Raw genomic sequence first — 17,404 nt, forward strand, 5'->3', positions numbered from 1 at the left:
AAACAATTCATTTTGAAGTTGTATATTTCAGAATTATAATATATAGTTAGTTCCTGATAAACAACTGCCTGACTTATGAAGGCAGTTTCAGCCATTGTAAGTATATTAAGAAAATTATTTTAAATCCAAACAAGTGATTACACTTGTTAATGGCACAGTATGACAATTAAATGTTAAATGTAATAGTGTAATGATTACAGATCTAAAAATAATTTATATTTGAAAACAGATACACATTTTTATCAAAAACATGGCAATTTTTCTGTTTTGAATTCTAGAACAAGAATATTGAATAAATTCTTCCAATTTAAATTTTAATACACATACTTCCTTTATTTTTACAATTTCCATTCCCTTTAAAATAATAATAATGATGATGATGATAATTTTCAGATAAATAAGTAGAACTAATATTAATGTTTAAAACTGTCTGATTTTATCCATCACTTTAACAGAATAAAAAAATACACCAACAATAGATGACAAAGGAAAGCACTTGGAAAATTTATTTTTTAAAAATATGTATAAGGACAATAAAAAAATTCAATTTAAAAAAAATTCTCTTTTAACAACAATTGCCTTAAATATCAGGCTATAATCTGGCTAATTAAATGATTAATATAAAGCAATTTGTTACTAGAGATAGACGTTAGATGCCATTTCTTAACTAAATTAACAATTATAATTTAAATAAATTATTAAATAAATTTAGAACCTTCTGGAATAAAAAAACTGACCCGGGGCGGGGATTGAACCCGCAGTGCACTTGCGATCGTTGGTAATTCATTATATACTCATCGGGCTTAAAGATGTTTATTATTTATAAAATTCTCTTTTATTATAATAACAGAAGATAACAAATTAGCAAATTAAAAATAATTTTTAAGGTAACAAAACTTTATTTACTATTAAACACACACACACACACACACACAAATATAGAAATACCTTGTATATTATTATTAAATATTACAAATAGGGATGCACCAATCTATAATTTTGTCAGTTAATTAGCTATTAAATTTTTTATGCCATAATATTAATACAATATTTTTTTTAAAATTATGTATGTGCTACATTTAATAACATACAGTGGGTGACAGTTAACGAACATAATCCATTCCAAGACTTTGTTCGCTATCCGAATTATCGATTTACCATAGGTTTTTATGGGAATTTGATTAATTTGTTATGAAGACCCCAAAAAATATATATCTTCTTACTACACTTATTTATGTGTAATAATAAAAAGACATATGTACACAGTCTTGCATTTTTATTAATCATGTTTTTTCCGTTTGTGGGGGTTAAAGAATCTGTCTATTGTTGATTGCTTTTCTCTCTTCAAGATTTTCCAGAAGTAATTAATAGCATTGTAATTGTTGAGATCCCTAACCTATTAACTTCAACTTGGTTCGGATGCCATTCTAAGACTGTTGACATCCTCCCACTTCTTCAAAAGATGTTTAATAGTAGATATCAACATTAATTCACTTTTTCAGAAGAAAACATGTCTCGCAGAGTTTCTTGGTGTTCTTCATTCAAGAGTTCTTGGCATTCTTGTCATCAGATCAGTTTCAGGTTCCATTATGAGCTCTTCAATGTTCTTTATTTCTCAGATGTGATTTTTGTTACTCCTTAAGCTGCTTGAGTCTTCTTGATAATACAATATCTTTCTTAGATAAGATTGAACTGTGGCCTAATGTAGACCTGTTCAAGCCATACTGCCCAGCAACATCAGATTTCAGACATCATCTGCCCACTCTCTAACTTTGCTATTATACTCTCACCTTTCGAAATAAAAACCCACACAAAACTTAATAAGTGCCTGCCCGTCTTGCAAATACTATAAAAGAATTTTTTCTGTCAGAAAAATAAAAGGCTGGAATTATAAGGGAGAGTTTCAAAGTTTGGAGGAATACTATCCGACCGGGTTGAGTGTCGATGTTGACGTTTCCCACGCTCCAAAAAGTTTTGAATGGTTGCCTGAAGACAAGGGAAAACCAATTGGTATACATTATTTTACATCGCTTATTCTTGTGTTTGTTCTGTGAGATGTTCATTATCTGATCATGTGTTTGTTGTCCAAACATGAAAATCTTTCACAAAAGTGTTTGTTAACTGATCACCCACTGTATTAAAATACAAACACTTTTATTTTATAAATATTTGTAATTAACTTATTGATTTTTGTTAAAATTTATACTTTTTATGATAGAGAGAATGCATTTATCACAATTTAATTAATAAATAATGTTTTCTTCAAAAAACAAAATGTTATCTATAGAACTACCCACAAACCTGTTAACTGTTTTATTTTGTGTTCCAAATATATTTATGAATATGAATCATAAACTAAGTTTAATTTAGAATGGTGTTTTTCTTTTATAAAACTGGTAGAAATATGATGAGGAATACAACTGAATTAAATATCAATATGAAAACCTTAAAAATGGCAGAAATAATTTTAATCTTCTTACTTCAATTTTAAGGTTTCATAGTGATATTGTTTAATATAAGTACAATATCCAAAAAAGGACAATTGAATTAATCGTATTTCTCATCATCATCAAGAATGTTCTGTTACAAAAATCTGGAAACATTAGGAAGAATAAAAAATATAAATGCTGAAAAAGCAGTTTAAGAAATTATTTAATTTAATTATAACAGTTGACAAAAAGCAACTTTTTAATCCATTAAACTTTATATTCCTTTACTAAGCTGAAAATAAATACCATATTTTCCGGCGTATAAGACGTCTTTTTAATCCAAGTACGTGTATGTCATAAGCATTTGAATTAACATTACCATATTGAAATCAAATCTGATTTTGTTTTTTACTTTTATTGGTGTGCACTGGAAGAGGGGTAGTCTTATACAGAGAGTATATCCCAAACCCTACATTTTAACTGTAACAGTCGGGGGTCGTCTTATACGCCGGAAAGTACGGTAACATTAATTTTAGTTGGTTAATAAGTATTATTGAAATTTCACCAAATGCATTATAAATTTTAAAATAAACTATCATTAAGAAGGCAATTTTGCCTGTCTTTAAATGTCAAATTCTCTTGTGAATCAAGCATTATAAAATTAGTTTGGAAAATCTGACAATTTTTGATTGCTATTAGTAAATTGTAAGTAATATAAATGAAAATAAATTTTGATTTTCAAATTTCTGCATAATTGTTTTACTTTATTAATGGAGAAATGTTCTGTAATTTAAGAAGTAAAAATCTAAAATAAAATTTATTGATAACAAAATGAAAATTCTTTTAAAAAAAATGTCAATTGGCAGATAAATTGTTAAGACATTATTTCTACTTCATCAGGGCTAAAATCTCATTTCTGACATGAAAGTTTATTTCTCAGATTTTAATGAAGATTGTTGTTTGGAATGGTTTAAAGCCATCAGATAATAGTGTTGTTGTAAAATTAACGATCTAAACAAAACCTAAAATATTAAATATATAAATAATACATTGATATTTCATTAATTTGGTATAACTACAGTATACAGTAATAATAAATGCTCAAATGAAGACAGACTTTGTTAACTGTAAAAGTTTGTAATTCTTAAAATATACTCAGAATTTTGCTTTTTATTTATATTAACTATTATTACATTACAGTTTACAATAAATTATCAAAATTTGAATAAAAGCTAATACAAGGTTATTATAACAAATTATACTTTTTATATCATACAACTTTTTTATCTATTATTATTCTCAATAAATTTAATTTTGGCCAAATTATAACTATATAACTATAAATATATTTTACAATTGAATATGGAACTTTCCATATTAAATTGTAAAATTTTATTTAATTAAGATAGTGAGAAAATAGCAATATAGTACATCAATTAGCATATAATTGTTTTGATGATAATACCAAACCGTTTAATTCAACTGTATTTTAGAGCTTTTGTTTCCTATGTCTGAACCAACAATTATTGTCCAGATCCATCTACAACAGGCATAAATGAGACCAACTATATAACTCAATAGTTTATTAACAATTCACATTTTGAGTGTAGTTTAATAAAATTTGAAAAAGGTAAATTATAATTAACTTTTATTTAAATACTATTAATATTTATAAAATATTCACCAAAAACCAAACATATTATACACTTTTTCCAGCATAGTACTTTAATAAAACATATAAATGTTTTCAGCTTATTTGAGAAGACTTCTTCAGATTCCGCCATTGAAAATTCAAAATCTTGAAGAGATTCTATTTTTAGAATGCTTTGCAAATTCCTTTATGTAGATAAGCTATTTGAATGAGCAGAGTGCACATCTCATAGCTTATTGTAAATTTACAAAATTAAGTAAGGAAACTTTACAGACTCCAAGTTCTGAACACCTGCAACCATTAAATAATACATATAATTTTATGAGCCAGCTTGTGTTTAGTCTTCACTGCACGTTACTCTCATTCAGTGCTCTCAGGGGGTTATCAAGTAACAATTGCCAAGCAGTGGACAGTGTTGCACAGTCTTTATTATCAATACACTCATCCCTTTAGGTTTCTTTAAATATTTCTAATATCTCCAAGGTTCATAACTAGTGTTCTTTGAAAACTTGTATTGTAGGAGCAGTTTCATTATATGCTTGTTTTGGCTTATTTGAGAAGCCTGCTTCAGGCAGCTTCTCAAATAAGCCAAAAATAATCATACATTTTAAAGTACTATGCTGAAAAAATGTGTAAGGTGTTTGGTTTTTGGTCAGTTTACAGCCGTCCCAGCTTGAACATTTAATGTTACCAACTATGGCAACATCAGCCAAAACAAAACATACTTTTTAGATTATGTAAAAATTAATATGATACAAATTTAATTAATTTGTTTGATAATTTAAAAATACTCATAAAAATAAATTTGGAAAATTATTTAATTTTGAAAAAAAAACTAATATGCATTATTACCAAGTACAAAAGAAAACAATAGAAATTATATTAAGAAAAGAAATATAAAGTAGAGAATAATAATGATAAATATACAAGTAATAATACAAACAAATAGAAGTAACAATTGAAAACATGAGTGGATTTAGGAGTTATGTTACAAAATTAAAGTTTTGAGTGAATTGATGTTCAAGTTTTTATTACACGATTATTTCAGTGCAAATATATCCACAAAGTAACTTAGTGTGTTACAGAAAATATAATAGTATCATTTAATTTCTGAGATCTTCAAAACTGGTATACGAGAGGATACATTACATCTTCATCCATGCAAGGCAATGGGTTTTGAATAATTATAACATAACAACTACATCCATCCATGTTTTCAATTATAAATAAATCTTAGACACAAAAATTAAAACAACACAATATATATTCAGCATTAGAAAAATGAAAAACTGATTGTAACACTTGATGCCATTGGAACACAAAATTGCACTAAATATGCCATTTCATTTTTTTTCATAAAATATGTCAGTTTCTGGCATTTAGTTCTTCCACAGTAAAGTTGATAGACAGATATAGAACTTTGCTTGCCCAAGATTATTCTTTGAGGCAAATAAGCATAAATCTGCATGGTCCTTAAAACTGTTGGTTAATAAATGCTCTCACCCTACATACTTCTGAAAACAGCACTAGCAAAAAAAATTACAGCTTTAGTTTGACCCTCTGGCTTAGTAACCACAGCTGCTGCATTGGACACTAAATCAGTCATCTCCATTAAATTAAAGAATCTTCCCACTTACTCATATTGCCTGTATAAAATTGAGGTGGTTTCCTTATATCTTTCCACATTTTTGATGCCACATTTTGAAGTCGTCATGTTTGTAAATGTGCTGCTACTTAGCACTGGATAGCCAATGTCACAAGTGTTACATTTGCAAGAGGCTCTCTTTCTCATCACGGAAAACAATTAATTTCAAATATGTCAGTTTTACGCAGACTAAGAATAAAACTTTTTTCATTTTTAGCAATCTTTATGGAATTACTTGTAATGAAATTTAATTTTTCCATTAAAAAGATTTTTCCATCATATTTTATATATTATAAATTATCATTACAAATTTCAATTTGACTTAATGATTAAAAAAAAATCACTAACATAAATCAGACTATATTAATTTATTTGCATAAAATAAGTCAACAATTTTTTTTATATTGAATTATTTACATATTTGCAGAATATACTTTTCTAAATTTTAATACAGAAGCCCCTCATTATATCATAACTTGTTGGGAGACAAAGAAAAAGTGCAATATAACCAAGTAATAAAAATTCTGGGCTTTTACTAAATAGATTATACATGAATATGGAATCTCTAACCTCTCATTAGCAAGTGTTTCTGATATAAAATAAGCTTAGTTTTGCAATACTGAATTTATTCGTGGTTACAGTATATTAATTTATGTTTACGTAAACATCGATACTACAAATGCGCATTTAGCTTTACAGGTACGCCTCACTTTACGACCGAGTTCCGTTCTGACGACTACATCGTTAAGCGAACTTGTCAATAAGCGAGGAGCTTGCACCGGGAATATAGGATCATTGTAAAATTATACAAATTATGCAACAAACTTCAAATTTATTCATAAAAAGACTATTATAGTACGCTTAGTGCACATGTCACCGTTCGCCACTGACCGACACTCAAGCTGAGAAAGGGGATTCTCCGAATTGCAGGTCGAAACTCGATTGGTCGTAAGTGCGATTGGTCATTAAGCAGATAAGTCGTAAAGTGAGGAGTACCCGTGTTGTTTCTTTAACAATAACATTTGAACACAAATACTGTTGCTATAAAAACAAAATATCAGTTGTGATTTTATTATACAGTATATATTTCACAATAAATTGCTTATTAAAAAATTTGTGTAATTTATATTTTTCAATAAAAATTAGAAATACAGTAAATGAAAATCTAAAAAATAAATATTGAACATATTAATAGAACATCAAAACTTATAAAATTATAGAGTAAAAATTCTCTAAAAAGCAAAATAAAGTTACTACTGCATAAAAATTTTAGAACTTTCCTTCAGAAATAAAGAAATCTTTTCCTTATACACTATACCAGGGGTGGCCAACAAGTCAATCGCCAAGACAATTTTGGTCGATCGCTAGCAATGTCTTGACTTAATGTATTATATTTGTAACCGAACGCAACTGTATGCAAGCAGTTATGACTCGACTCATAAGCAGTGAGTGCACTTCGTACTGAAACAGTGTATAAACATAGTATGTATTTCACACTTTCCCCTCCCCACTTAGACTATGCCTATGACAAAAAGTCGATCGCGACACATTTTTATGATAAAAAGTAGATCTTATGTGCACAAAAGTTGGCACCCCTGCACTATACAGTGAAATTTCAAATTCACAAAAACTTGTAAATGAGGAAATGAGGAGACAGTACTTAATACCAATAAATAAACAACTTTTAATATCAAAATGAAACAGAAATGATAATTGACCTGTCCACCTGTTTTGCTTATTTAGATCTCCACTAATTTATTGTTTCACCTACAGTGGTGGTTTCAAGGACAATGATAAGAATACTGTATTTCACTGCAAAAAGAAATTCAATGGCAATCGGTAATTTAAAATTTATTCACTCAAGCGATTTTAAAATTTGGCGACCAAAAACAAAAAAAAAAAGTGATATATATCTGAACCTGCAATATAACAAGGGGCTACTGTATTTCTATGGCATAACTAGACTTAATTTAAACAAATTACCATTTACATATATATTCCAAGAACATAGTCTCCATTAAATTGCAATCACACTACACATTAAAGTACATTATAAAAACTTTGCTTATTGTAATCAGAATTTGGTAATTATTAACATCATTTTCAAGATGTCTTTTCACATAGTTGACCTCAATATGTGGCTGATAACATGCAATTGTTATTAGTCTTAACCACTGCTTTAAAATAATTTTGGTACCTAAGACAAGCCTAAGAACAGCACCAATGTACTTATATTTCTATAAATATCATAATGCGTTTTTAATATCCTTTTCAATTTGGTGCCTAGGAATGACTACCTCAGGCACCAAATTTGAAAGAGACCTGTCCACCTCATTTATTGGCATGGAATGACTAGATGAATTACATTGTAATTAATAAATCTGCATGTTATACAACTTTTAGTTGTTTTAATAAGTTCTTTTAAGGTCAAAGCCAAAACCAAAATTTTCACTAATTGCTTTTTATTCATCTAATCAGCTAATGTTATCAGTATCAGTCAGACAAGTCCAAGTGCTTACATTAAGCAGATTCTTGTGTATTGGCAAGCGCCAAATTCAACAGAGGGCGCTCAAGTTGGCTGCCCAAAACAGGTAAGGAACCGACCATGTGTTTGTTCAATGCCTGAGCCGATTCAGTTTCCATCGGTGACGACTACTGCAATGACCAAATGGAGAACAAATTATTGAATTTATGTCAAATTCTAGACTGCATTGGCAACAGGAAACGTTGTCTTGTAGAAAGTGAAGCCATTTTGGATGCTGGACACATTGTATTTTGTGGATTAAACTCTAACAACAACACTGAAAGTTCATGTTGTTGCTTTAGTGTTGCAATCTCAGATATTGTCTCAATTACGGGGAGAATGCACGTGCAAAACGGGGCTGTCTGGTTTTCGTAAACATGTGATAGCCGAGCATAATACTAAAATGAAAACAAAAAACGTAAATTAACTTATATTTTCAATTAAAAATTTGACTGGAAAGTTATCTGGACATATGTATATGAAGATAGAAAATTCACCTATTTTCTTTCCGATCTGCGTACAAAAACAATTTTTTGACAGGCATGTCCATTTACAAAAAAAATTAGACATTTATTTTTCTTTTTATGTGGACGGCTTCAGATTTTCAAAAGAATAATTTTCAAATTTGAATTGGAATATTGCCGCTATGTCACGACTACATAAGAATTATTATTTAAAAATAAAATAAAAGACTATCATCTGTAGAATTAAAACACTTCTCACCTGTTAACGTGTAACAGGTGAGAAGTGTTTAAATATTTTAAGCAGTTCCAATGTTCCAATATAAAAACACAACTATTATGATAAATAAAACTATGTTCAGTGTTGTTGTTAGAGTTTAATCCACAAAATACAATGTGTCCAGCATCCAAAATGGTTTCACCTTCTACAAGACAACCTAAAATTAAAAAATTGTACTTATTAAAAAATGATTCAAAATGTCAACCTTTAGGAAATAATGCTGATATTTATAAGAGCTGAACCAACAAAACTCAACAGCTATCAACAAATTTGTATTATTTATTTAATGGTACCATTAAAAACTAACAGCTTTGTTCATCATCTTTCAAAAAGATGTGATAATGATAAGTTTATACGTTTACTCTACGAGGGCAAGTCTAATAAAAACCTAGAAAGTGCAATAGAAATTCTAAACACTATCAGAGCCCTGTAAGTTGGCTGCATTGTTAACAATAAGCTACATGATGTAACAGTAGCAGTACAAAAATGGTTGTTCATTAGAGACATGCACAAAACAGAAGCATTCTGTCTATCCACTATATTTATTTCCATTTTTAACTTCTTACTCTGTGGATACTAAAAGGGCTTTTTCCTATGTCCTTTATGGCTTTAACCATGTCCACAATGGAAGCAAGTGATGAGAGATGAGATCCAACATATCTGGGACAGACTGCCTCTAAAAAATCCCCAGTGGTCATTGGGCCCAGATCTGATCTTGGGTCTCTATAGCAATATGCCAATGCCTTAACCCAGATAGCTCTATCAAAATTCATTGGTGAATAATTATTCAGTACAATAATTCATGTCTGTCACTCTAACAAGTGTAAAAGTGAAGTAGGAAGTTCCAAAACAGCACAAGTTCAGTAACAGACACTCCTTGATCAGATTAAACACACTAAATAGTGATGCCAGAGTCAATTGCAGAAGTTAAACACATCATGATGAAAGATTATTGATGTACAGTGAACACCATAACAGCATTATGGATATCAGTCACAGTTCAGCACACCACATCATTCATAATATGCTCTAAATCCATAGGGTCTGCAAGATTAATGCCAAGGCAGGTGACACCAAAATTGAAACAATGTGTTGATGCCAGTGAAGAACCATTTTTGCACCTTGAAGCATAAGATGATGACTTCCTAGTGAGAATAGTAACTAGACATAAAGCCTGGATTCACTACAATCATCTGAAAATGAAGAGAATGAGCAGAGAATTGAGTCTTCCTTCTTCACCAAAACTGAAGACGTTCCAAACACAGCTACTGCAGGAAAGTTATGATGACTATTTTGGGATAAATGAGATGTCATTTTGATGCACTAAATACCCATGAAAAATACTGTCATCAGTGAAATATTTTCATATCTTTTCATAAACTATCTTTGACCTGCATTCAAAACCAAATGACATGGACTTCTGAGTAGTCTAAGTACAGGTGTCTTGTTGCAACATAACAGTGTTTGGCCCCATGTTGACTATGCAATAGTTGCAACCATCAGGGATTTGCAATTCAAGTATTTTCTACATCACCAGACCTCATCCCTCATCCCACAGCTCTGGACCACTCAAAAAGGCAATAGGTAAAAAGACTTTCAGGTTAGAAGAAAAGGCAACACATGGTGACTGCACATGCAAACGTTTTCTAGATGCATCCTTGTACTTTAAGTATTTGAGAACTTGTATTAAAAGCAATGGAGACTACAAAGAAAAATGACACTTTTGCATCAATACATTATGAAGAGCAAAATTTAAGGTTATTTGACTCACCTAAATTTAGTAATGTAACAACTAAACAACAACAACTTACTTTCAGTATAATTTTTATTTCAAATTAGAAAAATTATTGTCTTTTATGATATGAATGTCATTAACTGATGTGATAAGCTTTGTGATAAAAATTAAAATTCAAAAATTTTAAACTTTAATAAAAAAATTAAATTTATTTAACTTAATTATAATTTAATAAAAATATTATAGTATTGAATATATGTTTTTTCATACTTAATGTCTGATAACTGATCAATTATTTAAAATAAACAGCTGATATTAATTGTAAAATTTAGCTGATAACAAGGTTGAATAGTATTTATACAAATTCCAATTACTGGTGCATCCCTAACTAAATTTTTAATAATCTGAAGATTTGCAATTTTATTACTTTACCTCAGCATTAAAATCTAAAGACATTACAGCAGCATTACTTCCTATTAAATTACTTTTTATTAGAATTTGACCTGAAAATAATAAAATATATTTTAAATATTATACATAAATGAAAATAAATTTATATTTTTCTGAGCTAAGTTATCATACCATTTGCTATTTCCCACAATTTAACTTTTCTGTCTCCTCCTCCACTCGCAACAAATAAACCTGATGGAGTCCATCTTATCGCATTAACATCACCATCATGACCATCCTTAAAAAATTAACAATGATAATTACATTATAATATAAGTTTCTATATCATTACTTTTTTTTCTATTAGCTTATGATTTTGACTTATTTGAAGAAAGTATTAATGTTCATTTTCTTTATAAAAGGCAATACAAGTACTCCTCACTTTACGACCGAGTTCCATTCCGACGACTACGTCGTTAAGCGAATTTGTCGATAAGCGAGGAGCTTGTACCGAGAATATAGGATCGTTGTAAAATTATACAAATTATGCAACAAACTTCAAATTTATTCATAAAAAGACTATTATAGTACGCTATTAGCCTATTATAGTATGCTTAGTGTGCATGTCACCATTCGCCACTGACTGACACTCAAGCTGAGAAAGGGGATTCCCCGAATTACAGGTCAAAACTCGATTGGTCGTAAGTGCGAGTGGTCATTAAGCCGATAGGTCGTAAAGTGAGGAGTACCTGTATATACATCAAAATATTGCTTTTTCTTTTTAGTATCTACCAATTAAATATATAAATATTTATTTTATTATTTATTCACAGTTTAAAGTTTTATGAAAATATGATTTTACCACTTCAATATCTATATTATTGGGAAAAATATGATATTAATATAAAAATAATTTTTTACTAATACTTACAATTTTTGCAGTCACTTTACTAGGTAAGCAGGCTGAAATGCATATAGGTATATGTTCTACCCTGTAAGTAATTAAAATTGTATATAGAATAATGTTGCATTACATGTATAGTAGTATCGTTAGTTGTTTAATTAATAGTAGTACTAATTATATAACTTAGTTATAAAGAGTAAACAAATAAAATTATTTATTTTTTAATTGCAATTGACAAAATTTATAAAAAAAAACTACTCGTGTTGAACAAGCACCAATTTATATACATTTCATAAATTTATTACCCCCAACTGGAACATTATACAGGTATCCCTTGATTAATGGGATTAGTTAATCCCTGGATGCTATCACACATATCAAAACTGTGTTAATTAAATACTATGGTACGTCAGTACTCAACTGAATAATCATTAGCCGCTAGAACAAATTTTCAGTTAATTACAAATTTTTTACTTTAGTTTTGTCATCTGTAAAAAGTTTTCTATGATAAAAATGACTAACTAATTTAAAAATAAAATGAAACTTTAGAGCTATCTACCTTTGTCAGACAAAATTATACTTGATCCAGTTTTTTTTTTTTTCAATTAATGGATGTGAAACACAATCATCATGTTGGTGACACACTAAGATTTGTTGCAAATTCAGGAAGAAATTGTTAAAAATCACAAGTTAACTTCACAAGTTATTTGTCGATTTTTAACAATTTCTTCCTGAAAGTTTTCTTCATCAACAGCTTTTGGGCACCAATTTTGTATCCTTTAGTCCAAAATTTCCAAACGATACTTTCAAAACCAGATGTAACATGTCCGACATTTTTGAGCATCTTTCCCATACACTGAGTATTTTTTTATTATTTGTATGTCATTATATTCTTTACAAAAGTTTAAAAGCACACACAATAAGTTATGCCCAATATGCATTTTATCTGCAAACATTTCAATTTGACTTTACACAAACAAAACATGAAATAATATTTTAAATTAGCCCTTCTAAACAAAGAATTAAATATCATATTAGCAATAAATGTGTAAAATTTCACAATTATCATAATTAAACTACAATGTATATTGGAAATCATTCTCGGTATGAAAATAGCAAATTCACCAATGCCTTATTTGCCGAGAAAAACATATCTATGTTAAAAAGATGGCTGTTAAAGTTACATTAATTAAAACTTCTGCAGCATAAATAAAAGGATTGTTGCAATTAATTTTGTGTGTTAATCAAATCCTGCATTAAGCAAAACCACATTAAGCAAGGGATACCTGTATACAAGAGTAAAAATGCTCTCAAAATAAAGGAAACAACTGATTGCAATATTCATCATTCAACAGTAATCTCCATAAAATTTTATTTTCTATGATAAATGTTTTCATTTTGAAATTTAAGTACTGTATTATATAAATCCAGAAAAAGCCCTCTAAGTCAAGGACTTTCTGTACAATAAATGTAATCAAGTAACAAATACAAATACCAAAATATAGTCAACCTCCGTTAGTGCTCCCAATATAACACCAACTTCACCTAATGCCAAAAAATTCATGTGAACAAATATTCTGCTGTCTACATAACATGGGTGCTCTCAAAATTACACCACATCACTTAGCACCAAGAAACAGAGGTATCAGTTTTCCTCCAATATAAATTTTATTGAGTAGCTTTAACTTATTCATGCCCTTATGTTTCAAAAGGAGATAAAATGCTAAGCCTATAAGCAATTTCAAATGTTAAACTGAGCCCCAGGTATGTTGAACGTAAATTTAGTTCCTGTTTGTGCCTTTGTTAAGAATAAACACTATAGATACAGTCAAACCTGTTTTTATGCGGTGGATAGGGACCGCATTAAAAAAAAAAAAAAAAAAAATTGCACGAAACTTCACGAGTGGCTATAAAAAATAGTTTTCGCAACACAATTAAAAAAAAATATTTTTTTTATGCAATGAATAGGGACCACATAAAAAAAGTCTCACATAGAAAATAACTCAAAACCGTACGAAATAGAATTTATTGACAACAGATGTCAGCACTTGACTGCATCGTCTCGTCTATCGTCTGTTTTACATATTTTTGTCCAGATGGTGTTTTGTTGACTTAAAAAATAAATTATTTCATTTTTCGCATATTCATGCAATAATATTACTATAATAAGTTCATTTATGCTATAATAAGTTTATTTAGCTATAATAAGTCAACGTGAGACATGACAAATCGCACGAGACTAGTCGCCAACTATACCGCACAAAAAAAAATCGCATTAAAAAAATCGCACAAAAAAAGACCGCATAAAAACAGGTTTGACTGTATATAGGGTGGAATGGAAGTAACACAATGAATCAGAAGAATTCAACCCTTTACACCAGGAGAAAGTAAGAACTTTATCAATGTGGAAAGTTCCTCGAAATAGAATTAAGAAAGTGACTTCAAATCAGAGACAAGAGTATAAAAAGCAGAATATGAAACATCACTACCTTGATCTCAGAGGGCCATGCTTATGATGTATGCTAAAAGAACTGTGTTAATCTTTTAAGACAAGTGTGAGATTTGGCTTTACAAGGACTAAAATGCAAAGGCAAGTCACAGCAAGAAACTACTGTGTTGTTTTTTGCTTTTGTGGCAAAAACCCATCAACAGAAGTACATTTGTAACACTTTCCATACATTAACAAGATGGTTTAGGAGGGTACATCTTCAACAGTAACAAAATTGAAAGATTTTTGTTGATTCTGGTGAAACCGTGTTGCAGTTTATGTTGTTCTATACTGACTATAAGATGAATAACCTGCCAAGTGTTTGAAAGAAGTCACTTCATTGTGTCAGTATAGAACAAAATTGAAAGATACCAAACACAAAGAACTTGAGAATGCCTTAATGTCGTGGATCAGTCAGGTCAATGCTAAACACAGCACAGAGACAGACAAATCAATAAACAGCAAGAAAGAGAGTTCAATGAAAGAATGGTAATCACAGTTTTTATAAAAATCATTTGCAGCAAGACCCATTAATTCTAGCTGACTTTTCTGAAGTTTATATATGCTTTGAACTATATCTACAGCAAACCTAACCATATATTGGAAAGTCTATGGAAGAAAATGCACATCTAATAGTAATATTGTTCCAATCTCTACAATACCCTGTGCAACTAATTAATGCTCTTATTTTATGTCAAGAACATCCTGTGAAGCTCTACATGCAATAGAGTAAAATAACAGATGTCATTTCTAATGTTGTATACATTTTGTTACATGTTACATTTTACTTGAAAACATCTCTGCATAAATCATTCAAGAATATTGTCAGAAAAACAAATCACATTTTGGTAGCTGCCTGCACAGAGTGAAGCAGAGTAATACTTTAATTGTTAGCATGACACAGTTTCTGTGGGGTGACTACTGCAATAGACTTTCCAATATACTGTACGATTAGGTTTGCTGAAAGTGTAGTTCACATATTAATGATAAATGCTTCTTTAAATACATACAAATAAATGTGTAACATTAAATTTAATAATGAATTTAGCTTACAATTTCACAAATTTTATTTTTTCTAAAAGTTAATTGAAAAATAATAAAAAATTATATCTGGCAAAATTGAAACATTTTAAACTTTACAAGATTTTATATAATTAATTTTATTTTCTAAATGTCCTTACTCAGATGGATTTATCACAACTTGATCTCTTGCAGCTTCTTCCAATTCTTTTTGTACTTGATATTGTTTCAATCTTTGTAAAAAAAAAATAATAATAATAATATTTGCATAAAATTACATTTAATAAATTTCAAATATTTAAAAATTGTATAAAATAATTATAAATTGAAAACAAAGAAATATTCATATTATATATTTCTCATATTTTTCATTACAATAATAAAACTTTTGAAAAATATTTCATTTAAATTCTTTGCTACAACATAAGAGAGCATTTTTCATAGTTATTTTGTTGTATTTTAAGAAAAAGAATATGTTTGGATTTTAAAAATATTTGAATTCAAAACACTTAAAAATATATATTGGTCTGAATACATTTTTATATGATCTATGTTTTAAATTCCAATGAAATAATAAGTAATTTAATATTTTCTATTTTACTACACTCCTCGTAAGTGACATTGCAACACCACAAAAGAATGCATGTAGCCACATGCACATTGCAAGAATGACAGAGACAAATCTGTAAACAATACCTGATGCAAATGATTAAAAGAACAAACAAAGATAGTCACCAGACACCTGTTTATTCAGTAACAAATATGGCCCCCATGGGCAAGTATACAGGCCACTATAGGTCAAGACACTATCAATGAGGAAATTAATGGTTGCCTGAGTTATCCCTTGCCAAGCTGTGTCCACTGCGGCGTGCATGTTGTCTATGGTATGTGGCAGCAGTCCCCGGTGCATCTCATGTCATATGAGGCCCACAGGTTATTGATGAGAGAGAGATCCACGAGGCTGCTGGCCAGGGATGGATGTGAATTCCATTCAGGCTGGTGAGAGTTTGCTGTATGATATGTAGTCAAGCATTGTCTTGCTGGAACACTGTGTTGGGTGCAGCATGCACCAGTGGCCAAACCACAGACCACACAATTCATGTGATGTACTGGTCCACTGAAGAGTATTGGAAATATGCACCAGGGCTGAACACTGGTTGAAATATGATGCTTGGTGTAGAGTTTGTGTGACACTCAGCAAAAATGGCTGGCATGTAGCATTCCCCAGGATACCACCACACCCATCATTCCTCCACAGACAAAAGTGGAATTCATCTGTAAACAATACCTGATGCCATTCAGTGGTCCAGTTTCAATTCCTATGTTGAGTGGTTAATGGCATCCTATTGCTGATTGCTGGTTGCTGTGTGTGCAGCCCAACTTCATGTAACCTGTTGCATATGGTTTGGGTGGACACAGATGCACCCATTGATGGTAACAGGCAGCTTTGAATGTTACATGCCATGGCTAACGAGTCTCAAGGGACTGTTTGGCAAATCTGCCAGTCTGTGTGTTCTGTTGTGCGCCAATGTGATTCACTCCCTCTTCAGCATGTTTGCAGATGTTCCTGTGTCCATCATGTCACACATCACTGGATGATACATTGTATCCAATATGCATTGCAATTGTGCATATTGACAAACAGGTCACATAGCTCCAGGATAAGGTCTTGTTCCCCAGCCATTAACTGGTGGCATTCAGCTCGCTGTTGTCTCCAAGGCATTTTCTACACTTTTTAGAAAGTTTTGCTGCCACAAACTATTGCTGATAACATTTACAGTCCAAGCTGGCTGCTGGTCTTTATAGCCCAAAACTGGGTATCACATGACTTGACGTGTTAATCATTTGTATATCTCTGTCACCTCTACTGGTCCTGC

The 17,404-nt window shown here is 30.3% G+C and overlaps 1 protein-coding gene across 1 annotated transcript in view; it reads right to left on the reverse strand.

The window, feature by feature from the left end:
* Positions 1-17,404, reverse strand: part of Atg16 (Autophagy-related 16) — an 80,981-nt gene that overhangs the window by 23,954 nt on the left and 39,623 nt on the right. The window contains exons 7-10 of the mRNA XM_067265835.1: positions 15,689-15,760; positions 12,047-12,107; positions 11,308-11,413; positions 11,158-11,228 (exon numbers count right to left, since the gene is read on the reverse strand). Of these exons, the coding sequence (XP_067121936.1) occupies positions 11,158-11,228; positions 11,308-11,413; positions 12,047-12,107; positions 15,689-15,760 (310 nt within the window). The remainder of the gene's footprint in view (positions 1-11,157; positions 11,229-11,307; positions 11,414-12,046; positions 12,108-15,688; positions 15,761-17,404) is intronic.

This window comes from Centruroides vittatus, unplaced genomic scaffold (genome assembly GCF_030686945.1).
Source record: "Centruroides vittatus isolate TY-2023 unplaced genomic scaffold, ASM3068694v2 contig_250, whole genome shotgun sequence".
Taxonomy (NCBI): domain Eukaryota; kingdom Metazoa; phylum Arthropoda; class Arachnida; order Scorpiones; family Buthidae; genus Centruroides; species Centruroides vittatus.